At 51.9% G+C, this 12362-nt stretch overlaps 1 protein-coding gene across 1 annotated transcript in view; it reads left to right on the forward strand.

Moving 5' to 3' along the window:
- The window catches only part of ARRB1 (arrestin beta 1), a 54988-nt gene that overhangs the window by 9540 nt on the left and 33086 nt on the right, over positions 1-12362 (forward strand). Inside the window, exon 2 of the mRNA XM_029056687.2 lies at positions 11726-11756. Within this exon, the coding sequence (XP_028912520.1) occupies positions 11726-11756 (31 nt within the window). The remainder of the gene's footprint in view (positions 1-11725; positions 11757-12362) is intronic.

Genomic DNA, 12362 nt, shown 5'->3' on the forward strand with positions numbered 1-12362 from the left:
AAGAGAAAGAGGCATGGAAGGAGTTGACTGGGGAGTTAGTAATAATAATAATTATTATTATTGCACTTATTAAGCACTTACTATGTGCCAAGCACTGTACTAAGCGCTGGGATGGCTACAAGCAAATCGGGTTAAACACAGTCCCTGTCCCACATAGGGCTCACAGTCTCAATGCCCAATTTACAGATGAGGGAACTGAGGCCCAGAGAAACGACGTGACTTGCCCAAGATCACACAGCAGGCAAGTGGCAGAGCCGGGATTAGAACCCATGACCTCCTGACTCCCAGGCCCGTGCTCTATCCACTACACCGTGCTGCTTCTCGTACCCCATGAAAATAAATAATGATGTTACTTGTTAAGCGCTTATTATGCGCCAATCACTGTCCTAAGCATTGGAGTAGATACAAGTTAATCAGGTTCTTGATTCTTGATTCTATTTATTGCTATTGTTATTGGCTTTCTCCCCTGATTAGACTGTAAGCCCGTCAAAGGGCAGGGACTGTCTCTATCTGTTACCGATTTGTACATTCCAAGCGCTTAGTACAGTGCTCTGCACATAGTAAGCGCTCAGTAAATACTATTGAATGAATGAATGAATAAAGGTTGGACACGGTTGAGATTGCAGGCCCCTTTTCCCTACTACTCCCTCCTCAGCCGCCCAAGCATCTTCATAGGGGAAATAAATCCATTATCCCTACTGGTGTGGGGCCAGGCCCCATGGCCCCTGCTGGCCACTGGTCTCTCCGGACTGAGCCCTCCCTCCCCCAGGAAACCGGGGTGGGAGGAGGAGAGTTGGAGAGTCTGGATCCAGTTTGGAGTTTGGTTGAAGAAGCTCCTTGCCCCCCATCCTCATTCTCCATCCCCTGCTCCAGACAGCTGCACTGCATGGGATGTAATAATAATAATAATAATGATGATAGTGGTGGTATTTGTTAAGCATATACTGTGTGTCAAGCACTGTTCTAAATGCTGCAGCAGATAGAAACTAATTTGGCTGGACAAAGTCCATGTCCTGCACGTGACTCCCAACCTTAATCTCCATTTTACAGTTGAGATAGCTGAGGCTGAGAGAAGTGAAATGACTTGCCCAAGGTCACACAGCACACAAGTGCCAGAGCCGGGATTAGAATCCAGATCCTTCTGACTCCCAAACCCGTGCTTTATCCACTAGGCCATGCTCCTTCTCTAAGGTGACATTAGAGGAAGCTCCGTTCAGCAAACCAGATGAAGCAGCCTGGCAGAGTAGAAAGAACACAGGCCTGGGAGTCAGAGGACCTGGGTTTAATAATAATAATGATGGCATTTGTGAAGCGCTCACTATGTGCCTAGCACTGTTCTAAGTGCTGGGGTAGATACAAGGTGATCAGGTTGTCCCACGTGAGGCTCCCAGTCTTAATCTCCATTTTACAGATGAGGTAACTGAGGCAAAGAGAAGTCAAGTGACTTGCCCAGAGTCACAAAGCTGATCAGTGGTGGAGCCGAGATTAGAATCCATGACCTCCGACTCCCAAACCAGTGCTCCTTCCACTAAGCCACTCTGTTTCTCTGCATTTCAGTCCAAAATGTTCAAGTAATGCCAATGATTGATTGACTGGCTCCTCCACTTGCTTGCTATGTGACTTTGGACAAGTCACTTAACTTTGCTTTAGTTTCCTATCTATCATGGAATATCTGTTCTCTCTACTCTTTAGATTGTGAGCCCCATGTGGGATAGGAAATGTGTCCGACCTGATTATCTTGTATCTATCTGAGTGCTTAGTACAGTTCTTGGTACATAGTGAGTACTTCAGGTATACAATAACTGTCATTATTGATAGGTGGTTAGATGGAGGGGCCAGGGACTCTGTCTTCTGTCGCTGTGGGGGAGAAAGGCACCTGTGGAGGTGGACAGGAAGACAAGGTGGACAGGAAGACGAGAAGGTTTAGGATTTTCCCGGGGGAGGGCCACTTCATACTCATTTCCTGTTAGCAGGGACACAGAGGTCCAGGGGCAATCACCTGCAGGGTCTCTTATCCCTCGTATTTCAGTTCTGGGGATGTTAACCTCAGGCCACCTGCTAGATATTGGTCATCGCAGTGCATCACAGTAATATAGTGCTCCTCTATATTAATAATAACAATAATGTTGGTATTTGTTAAGCGCTTACTACGTGCAGAGCACTGTTCTAAGCGCTGGGGGAGATACAGGGGAATGAGGTTGTCCCACGTGTGGCTCACAGTCTTCATCCCCATTTTACAGATGAGGGAACTGAGGCACAGAGAAGTGAAGTGACTTGCCCACAGTCACACAGCTGACAAGGGGCAGAGTTGGGAATCGAACCCATGACCTCTGACTCCCAGGCCTGGGCTCTTTCCACTGAGCCACGCTGCTTCTCTAGACCTTAAGCTTGTTGTGGGCAGGGAATGTGTCTGTTTATGTTGTATTGTACTCTTCCAAGCTCTGGCAGAGTGGAAAGGGGAGTACACAGTAGGCGATAAATACGATTGACTGACTGACTGACTGGCTCCAGCCCAGCCAGCTCTAGCCTCTGGCCATGTTTCTCAGACTCCTGGGGGTCTGCACAGCTGTTGCTTCTCCCTGCACACTATGGACACTTCAAATAAGAGCAAACCCATCCCCATTCCCTCTTTCTCATGGAGGGCCCAAGCAGCCGCATTTGGGCCCCCGGGCCTGGGGTTGAGAGTGCAGAGGGATTCTGTTTGTGTCAGCATCTCTTTTTTTTTTTTCCCATGGCATTTGTTAAGTACTTATTACGTGCTAGGCACTGTTCTAAGCTCTGGGGTGGATACAAACCAATCAGATTAGACACAGTCCTTGTCCTACATGGGGCTCACAGCCTTAATCCCCATTTTACAGATGAGGTAGCTGAGGCCCAGATAAGGGAAGTAACTTGCCCAAGGTCACACAGCAGACAAGTGGCAGAGATGGGATTAGAACACAGGTCCTTCTGACGCTCAGGTCCGTGCTCTATCCACCAGCCCAGGCAGCAGCTTGGCCCAGTGGATAGAGGATGGGCCTGGGAGGGCCTGGATTCTAATCCCGGCTCCGCCAAGCACCTGTTGTGTGACTTTGGGTAGGTCACTTAGCTTCTCTTGCCTCGGTTACCTCTTCTGTACAAAGGGGATTCGATTGTACCCCCTCTTACTGAGACTGTTGAGCCTTCTGTGGGATAGGAACTGTGTCCAATCTGATTATCTTGTATCTGTCCCAGCACTTAGTACATTGCTTGGCACATAAGTAAGCACTAAACCACTACCATTTAAAAAAAAATCCCTCTGCCCAGCCCTTCTGGCTGGGTGTTCCAGGCTAAGTTACTACCCTCTCTGAGCCAGCTTCCTCCTCTCTCTTCTTACACCCTGCCCATTGGGCACTAGCTGGGAGGTGCCTCCGAGTAAGATGATGTCGGTAAACTGCACGCCCCACCACTTCCCATCCCAAGGCCCCAGGGATCAGAATCAGTGAATTCTTAATTCTTCCACATTTCTTTAACCCTGCAGAGACCAGCTAACTTCTGTGGCGGTAATGCGCTTTTGGAGCAGAAATTGCGGCAGACAAATGGAGATTTTCCCTGTCCTATCCCATGAGACCCTTCTGCTGCAGTGGCCCCAGAGAGCTGTCCACCGGCCCGAGATGGGGGCTAGGCTGGCCGGTTGCCATTCGTGGCTCGGAGTGCTGGGAACAGGGCATGGTGGCCGACTGGTTTGGGTTTTGGATGTGGGGCTCATTGTGTTCCCATACTATGGACCGAGCCAGAAGGGCGCTGGTGGACAGAGGTCCCAAGGGTGAGGTCGGGTGTCAGCTTGGCTCCTGTGGGCTAGCAGGGACTGGGGGTTTCATTCCACCTGCTCCCACCCCAAATGGCCCTCTTCCCACCTGCCCTCCGTCATCATCATCATCGTTATGAAACTAGCAATAAGATATCTGTTATGCATTTACTATGTGCCAAGCACTATACTAAACACTGGCATAGCTAATGTACTGATGTAGATAACAAGATAATCAGGATGGTCCCACTTCCTGTCCCACAGTGGAGTTCACGGTCTAAGTTGGAGGGAGAACAGATGCTGAATGGGCAGGCTGCAGCGTACCCACCAGAGCGCTGCCCACTGAACACTGTCCATCCCCCCCCAGAACTCTACCCATCGGAGGGCTGCCCACTGGGGAACTCATCTTAAAGCTGTCCCCTCCTCCAGCGAGCTTGGTGGGGGGCGTCCCTGAGGACTGAAACAATGCTATCCTCTATTGTACTGATTTACCAAGACCAGGAAATAATAATAATGACGGTGTTTGTTAAATGCTTCCTATGTGCCAAGCACTGTTCTAAGCACTGGGGTGGAGACAAGGTAATCAGGTTGGCCCAAGTGGGGCTCACAGTCTTAATCCCCATTTTACAGATGAGGTAACTGAGGCATCGAGAAGTGAAGTGACTTGCCCAAAGTCACACAGCTGACAAGTGGCAGAGCAGGGATTAGAACCCACGACCTCTGACTCGCAAGCCCGGACTCTTTCCACGCACACTGCTCTCCTGGGCACTGGGAGAGAGACAAAGGGAGGACTAGTGGAGGTCTCTGCCCCTCAGGGGTTGAGCTTTTGATGGGGGAGACAGGACATGGGAACACACACACCCACAAAAGCACACACCCTTCCAGATACAAAGGGATGAGTGATGCAGATGTGTGTCTGCTCTCGGAGTATGAAAAATGAAAGCAGGCTTTCCACCAAACATTCCCAGTTATCCCCATTGTAGATTATCCATGGGGATCTGCCGTCTCCCCTGTTTCCTGGAAACTGGGTCCTAGGATTGTCACCCTCCATGCACGGCTCATAGGCTGGCACAATTCATAGGGACTAGTTTTGTGGGGGAAGGATAGTGGGGATTTTTATTCATTGTTTTGGATTTTCTGCATTGCCGCCTCACTTCAGTAACACGGATTGTGATGGTTGACCGTCAGTGGGGGATGGGCCCATTTCTTTTCCACAAGGGGATCTCTTCCCATTTGCATTTGCGTATTGATGATGGTATTCATTAAGCGCTTACTCCGTGCCATGCACTGTGCTGAGTACTGGGGTAGACATGAGAAAATTAGGTTGGACACAGTCTGTCCCACACGGGGTTCGCTTTCTAGCGGGGAGGAAGCACAGGTATTTTATCCCTATTTTACAGATGAGGAAACCGAGATTTGGAGAATTGAAGTGATTTGCCCAAGGTCACATGGGTAGGCAAGTGGCAGGGATTAGAACCCAAGTCCCCCGACTCCCAGCCCCATTAGCTACGATCCCTCCCCGGAGCTGCGACATGCCAGCTTTTCCGCAGTCCTCCAGTCGCGGCGTTTCTATGGGAAAGCCGCGGGTTTCGGGTTTTGCCTCTGACTCCTAGCTGACTCCGGGCCCTCCTGCCGGTTCGCTCATCTCGGCTCGCTCATCTCCGTTCATCATTTATTCATCTCTCTCTGCCGAGAGGGAAGCATCCCAGCGAGCGTGCAGTGCTCGGTAATTCTTTTTGGGAAGGCATCCTCTGCGTCTGGAGTGCCAGAGACACGAATCCACTGGCCCAGCCCCGCCAGCGGGGTTGCCAGCCCAGGGCCGGCGGCTCTCCTCTCTGCCCTCACGGTGCCAGGCCGTTGGACCTAGCAATGGAGCCCAGGGTGGGGCAGAGTCCAGAGATGGTACCGCCCCTCCCTCCATGGGCTGGTAGACCCCCAGCAGCATGGCATAATAATAATCATGGTATTTGTTAAGCGCTTACTGTTTGCCAGGCACTGCAATAAACGCTGGGGTGGATGCAAATCGGTTCGGACGCAGTCCCTGTCCCATGTGGGGCTCAAGTGGCAAACAAGTGGCAGAGCCTGGGCCTGGGAGTCAGAAGGTCATGGGTTCTAATGTCTCCCCTGTCACTTGTCTGCTGTGGGACCTTGGGCAAAACACTTCACTTCTCTGGGCCTCAATTCCCTCATCTGTAAAATGGGGATTAAGACCGTGAGCCCCACGTGGGACAGGGACTGTGGCTGACCCGATTTGTTTGTATCCACCCCAAGTCTTCGTACAGTTCCTGGCACACAGTAAGCGATTAATAAATACCGCAATTATTATTATTATTATTGTTCCTGCTCCTTTGACCAGTGGGTCAGCGTAAGTGGGGACTGTGTCACGACTCTTATCGTCCCCCGAGCGGGTCTTGTCTGGCTGGCAGAGGGAGTTGAGGGTGGGAAGGAGGGGTCAGGCCGGGGAATTTGAGGTTTGTAACTGGGGTGACTGGCTTCAACTGGGTCAGCGAGATTCCGGCAACCTCGCGTATGTTTTCCTGTTGTAGGCAGAGCTCCAGGGAAACAGAGCGGGTGTTTCCTGTCAATTACTGTCCCGCTCCTTCCCCCTCTCCCACAATGCCTGACTTCCTCCCCCACCATCTCCGCATGCGTCTCCATCGTCATCCTCCCTCCAGTTCTCGCCTGTGGCCTCTTGCTTGGGAGGGGCAGGGACAGGGGCACCAATGGGTTGGTCAGTCAGTCGGTTGTACTTGTTGAACACTTACTGTGTGCAGAGCACTGTACTAAGCACCTGGAAGAGTGTGCGGACGGGTGTGTTGGAGTTGAACCCCTTACACATATTTGACCAGTGCCACCCTTCGGGTCTTCCCTTAACCCCCAGACTTGCCTTTCTTCCCCTGGCCTAGTTCTGAGGAACTTCCCTTGTGAACAGTGTGCGTGTGAGCATGTGCGTGTGTGTGGGAGGTGGGTGGGGGGAAAGAGGCAGGGAGAAGGAATAGGAATGAGGAAGCCATTCCCCCATCCCCACACCCTGCAGGGGCTCAGAACCCGCTGCCTTCCCTGGCCACAGCTGGCCAGAGCCATCAGAGTCATCGCGGTGACTCCTGCTTCCCATTCACGCCCCAGCCCCTGGTCGCTGGACTCCAGGACTCCCAGGGCCCTGAGAATAGAGTCCAGCGGCTCCTTGGTGCTAGCTAATAAGTCCTTTCATTTCATTCATTCAATCATATTTACTGAGTGCGTACTCTGTGCAAAGCACTGTACTATGCACTTGGGAGAGTGCAATATAGCAATAGGCAGACACACTCCCTGCCCTCAATGAGCTTACAGTCTCAAGGACCCGAGACCTCCCTGCAGGCCGGAGAAGCACCATGGCCTAGTGAAAAGAGTACAGGCCTGAGAGTCAGAGGACCCGGGTTCTAATCCTGGCTCTGCCACTTGTCTGCTGTGTGACCAAGGGCCAGTCACTTAACATCTCTGTGCCTCAGCTCCCTCATCTGTAAAATGGGGATTAAGACTGACTAGCCCCATGTGGGTCATGGCCTGTGTCCTACCCGATTACCTTGGTACAGTGGCTGGTGCACAGTAAGTGCTTAACAAATATCATTTAAAATTTTTTTAAAAAAGGCAGGGGAAACCTAGCCTGCTCCGGCCCAGCAGTGCTGATGGACGGTTCCTTGGATGGAACATTTCCTCTCGGCTCCCTTGGGGCTACAGCGGCCGAATTGATGGTGTGGCTGCTGGACAACCAGCAGGGGCTAAGGTTTGGAATTGGGGGGGGCACACCAGATAGCAACCTCTCTCTCCTCTCCCCACCCCCCAACTCATCAGCCAGGCTGAGCTAGCGGTACAGCGTTGCATGGTGAACCAATCAAGTCTGTGCATGCAGCCCAGGGGCAGAGTTTGGCCACTGCTGGACTTAGCATCAGTGAGGTGGGTAGGTCAGTCAATTTGGTATTTATTGAGTGCTTACTGTGTGCAGAACACTGGATTAAGCACTTGGGAGAAGACAATGCAACAATAAACAGACAAATTTCCTACCCACAAGAGCAATAATTAATAATAATTGTGGAATTTGTTAAGAGCTTACTCTGTGCCAGGTGCTGTTCTAGGCGGTGGGGTGTATACAAGAAAATCAGGTTGGGCGCAATTCCTGTCCCACATGGGGCTCACAGTCTCTTAATCCCCATTTTACGGATGAGGTAATTGAGACAGAGAAATTAAGAGACTTGTCCAATGCCGCACGGCAGACAAGTGACAGAGTCGGTATTAGAACCCAGGTCCTTCTGACTCTCAGGCCCGTGCTCTATCCACTAAGCCAAGCTACTTCTCAGACCAGCCCACCATGAGCCCTGGTCCCACCCTCTCTGCATGGTCCCACGTGGCCCATTACGGCCTTGTGCTTAAGTGGGAGGGAGAACAGATATTGTATCCCCTCATCTTCCTGCAGAAACGATCTGGGCATGTCACTCCCCTTCTTAAACACCTCCAGTGGTTGCCTATCAACCTCCGCCCCAAACAAAAACTCCTCACTCTAGGCTTCGAGGCTCTACGTCACCTTGCCCCTTCCTACCTCTCCTCCCTTCTCTCTTTCTACCGCCCACCCCGCACGCTCCGCTCCTCCGCCGCCCACCTCCTCACCGTCCCTCGGTCTCGCCTATCCCGCGCCGTCGACCCCCGGGCCACATCCTCCCGCGGTCCTGGAACGCCCTCCCTCCTCACCTCCGCCAGGCTAATTCTCTTCCCCTCTTCAAAACCCTACTTAAAACTCACCTCCTCCAAGAGGCCTTCCCAGACTGAGCTCCCCTTCTCCCTCTACTCCCTCTACCGCCCCCCCCCTTCACTTCTCTGCAGCTTAACCCTCTTTTCCCCCCATTTCCCTCTGCTCCTCCCCCTCTCCCTTCCCATCCCCTCAGTACTGTACTCGTCCGCTCGACTGTATATATTTTCATCACCCTATTTATTTTGTTAATGAACTGTACATCGCCTCGATTCTATTTAGTTGCCATTGTTTTTACAAGATGTTCTTCCCCTTGATCTATTTATTGCCACTCTTCTCGTCTGTCCGTCTCCCCCGATTAGACTGTAAGCCCGTCAAACGGCAGGGACCGTCTCTATCTGTTGCCGACTTGTTCATTCCAAGCACTTAGTACAGTGCTCTGCACATAGTAAGCGCTCAATAAATACTATTGAATGAATGAATATCCCCATTTTGCAGGTGAGGCATCTCTAGACTGTAAACTCGTTATGGAAAGGGGTTGTGTCTGTTATATTGTCCTCTTCCAAGTGCTCTGTACAGTGCTTTGCACACAGTGAGTTTTCAATAAATGCGACTGAATGAATGAATGAATGCTCCCCATTGGGCTTGGAGACCTAGCTGGTCTTGATTTCTCAAGGCATGGGGATTATCTAGGGACCCCCTGGATTTCTCCTCCTACCCGACGGTCCGGCCGGATACCCTGGGCCAGGCTGCCCAGCCATCTCTGTGCCACGGGCATCTCCTTGGGTCCCAGCAGTGGTGACCCTTGAGGCTGACAGGTTCTGAGGCTATACCTTGCTGGCCCAGCATGGCTTAGTGAGAAGCAGCATGATCTAGTGGACAGAGCACGGGCCTGGGAGTCAGAGGACCTGGATTCTAATCCTGACTTCAGCACTTGTCTGCTGTATGACTTTGGACAAGTCACTTCACTTCTCTGTGTCTCAGTTTCCTTATCTGTAAAATGGAGATTAAGACTGGGAACCCCTCACGAAACAGGGACTGTGTCAAACCTAATTATCCTGTGTCTACCCCAGCGCTCAGTACAGCACCTGGTGCATAGTAAGCCCTTAACAAATACTACTATTATTATTATTAATTTTAGTCAGAGCTCGAGCTACCTCTCTTGTTCTGTGTTATCTGTGGTTTTGTAATATCCACTCCGTTTGTGTGGTTAATGGAGAGCCAGCAGAGGCTCTGTGGGGCCGCAGAGGCTGCAACTCTGAGATAGGCACGGGCTTCTCCTGCCCTGCCTGGTTCTTTAGGGGGAAAGGTTTAGGACCTGGACTGGCCCTCTTTAGCTAATCATCTGATTTGTTTCTGGTGACCCGGATGTTTGCTCGGTCTGTTTACTGCCAGCCCTGCTCCTGCCTGCCTGCCCCCGTCCCCGCCCTCCCCGCCCAGGAGCACTGCGCTGAGAAGATATTAATCTCCGAGCTCACAGACTGAGGGCTTGGCCGCCATATACGGTTGCAGCCGAAACACTTAACGTAGTGGGGAGGGGCAGGAGGAAGGGAGACTGCCTGTCCAGGAATCCTGAGATGTCTAGTCCACCCAACCTGGCAGACCAACGATCCCAGCCTCCATAATCCCCCTCCTCAGGCAGGAAGAGCCCTCCATGGGTCATCCTGGTGCAGTGAAGCAGCATGGTGTAGTAGATACAGCACAAGCCTGGGAGGTTGAAGGTCATGGTTTTATTCATTCAATCATATTTATTGAGCACTTACTGTGTGCAGAGCACTGTACTAAGCGCTTGAGAAACTTCAATACAGAAATAAAGAGTGACTTCCCTACCCATAATGACCTCACAGTCCAGACTGGGGGTGACAGACACGAATACAAAAAAAACAAAATTACAGATATGTACATCAATGCTTTGGGGCTGGGATGGGGGAAGAGCAAAGGGAGTAAATCAGGGAGACGCAGAAGGGAGTGGGAGATGAGGAAAAATGGGGCATAGTCTGGGAAGGCCTCTTGGAGGAGATGTGCCTTCGATAAGCTTTTGAAGCTGGGGAGAGGGGTTGTCTGTCAGATTAGAGGAGGGAGGGGGTGTTCCAGGCCAGAGGCAGGATGTGGGCGAGGGGTCGGTGGCGAGACAAGTGAGATCGAGGCACAGAGAGGAGGTAAGCACTAGAGGAGCGGAGTGTGCGGGCTGGGTTGCCGAAGGAGAGAAGTGAGATAGGAGGGGGCAAGGGGATGAAAAGCTATAAAGACAATGGAGAGGGGTTTTTGTTTGATACAGAGGTAGATGGGCAACCACTGGAGTTTTTTGAGGAGTGGGGCATGGGTTCTAATTCTGGCTCCGCCGCTTGTCTGCCTTGTGACCTTGGGTAAGTCACTTCACTTTTCTGGTCCTCACTTCCCTCATCTGTAAAATGGGGATTGAGACTGTGAGCCCCACGTGGGACAGGGACTGTGTCCAACCCGATTTGCTTGTATCCACCCCAGTGCTTAGTACAGTGCCTGGCATATAATAAGGGCTTAACAAGTACCAGAATTATTGTTGCTATCTTGTCTCTTCCTCTGTCTCTGCCCTGGATCCCCCTTGATCTCCCCTCCCCTCAGACCCAGAAGACTGCCAGCAGTCGCCCCCACTCACCTGGCCCAGAGTCCCTTTCTCTGTGCTGTCAGGAGGTCCTTCCATACATCTCTCTAAACTCCTTCCCGTTGTGATTGGTTCACGGTGCTCTCCTCAGAGGGCTGGCCTGCCCGTGGCCTTGTGTGTCGGGAGCATGGGATGGGGAGCCGGGGTTGGGGGTGCTGCCCTTCAGCAGCTGCTAGTGGGTCGGGGTGGCTCAGAGGTCAGGGCGATGAGGGAGGGAGGAGGTCCTGGGTTCTAATCTCTCTTCCTCCTGTGATGTGCTAGGTGTCCTTGGGCCAACTGCCTGCCCTCTCTGTTCAGACTGCTCCTGGAGAAAACACATCAAGTGTGGGGCTCTGCTGTCCATTGGTTAATCCACTTTCCCTCCCCTGGCTAGGAAGGGGTTAGGGGAAAGAGAGAGTTGGGAAGGCTCCCAATTCCTTTCCTTCCTCCACCATCTGTTGGGAGGAGGATCGGGGTTGGACAGGGACACAACCCTTAGGGTGGGAGACACAGGATCAGGGGTTGGACAGGGACACAACCCTTAGGGTGGGAGACACCATTTCCCAGCTACCATCCTGCTGACCTCTTCTCTCTCTCCTCACCTTCCACTGTCTTGCAGGGTGTTTAAGAAGGCAAGCCCTAATGGCAAGGTGAGTGCGTGCGGGAGCCGGGGTGGGGGGGGAAGGGTCCAAAACCATCTCTGGGCTCTGTTCAGCCCATTTCCAGCTTTGAGAGGAGAGGAGACTCCCTGGCCCTCTGCCTTGGTCTAGCCCCCTGACAAAGACCCCACCCCGGAGCCAGGCAGTGAAGGATGAAGGCCTGATGTAATCCCCCTGCTTCTGCCCAGGGATTCATGGCAGACCCACCTGGGACCTCTGAGGTTTGCTGCTTTGGTCTGCTCCACCCCAAAACTCCGACAGCCCCCTCCTCACGCATGGATTCAGGCAGATGTACTCACTGACACAAAGCCTTACTAAAATCACATCTCCTTCCCCAATTAACTTTTCCTGTCCCGACCATATTCCTTCTCCCTCATGCATTGCCTATGCACTTAAATCCATATCCTCTGAGCACTTATATACTTATCCTTATACCCTGTTGCTTCCCTTGCCTGTAATTTATTTTAATGTATGCCTCCCCCCTAGCTTGTTAGCTCCTTGAGGCCAGTGATGGTACCCTATTTTACTCTCCCATATGCTTAGCAGAGTGCTCTGGACATAGTAAGGGCTCAGTAGTTGCCAATGATTGACTGAGAC

Source organism: Ornithorhynchus anatinus, chromosome 2 (assembly GCF_004115215.2).
Source record: "Ornithorhynchus anatinus isolate Pmale09 chromosome 2, mOrnAna1.pri.v4, whole genome shotgun sequence".
NCBI classification, from domain to species: Eukaryota; Metazoa; Chordata; class Mammalia; order Monotremata; family Ornithorhynchidae; genus Ornithorhynchus; species Ornithorhynchus anatinus.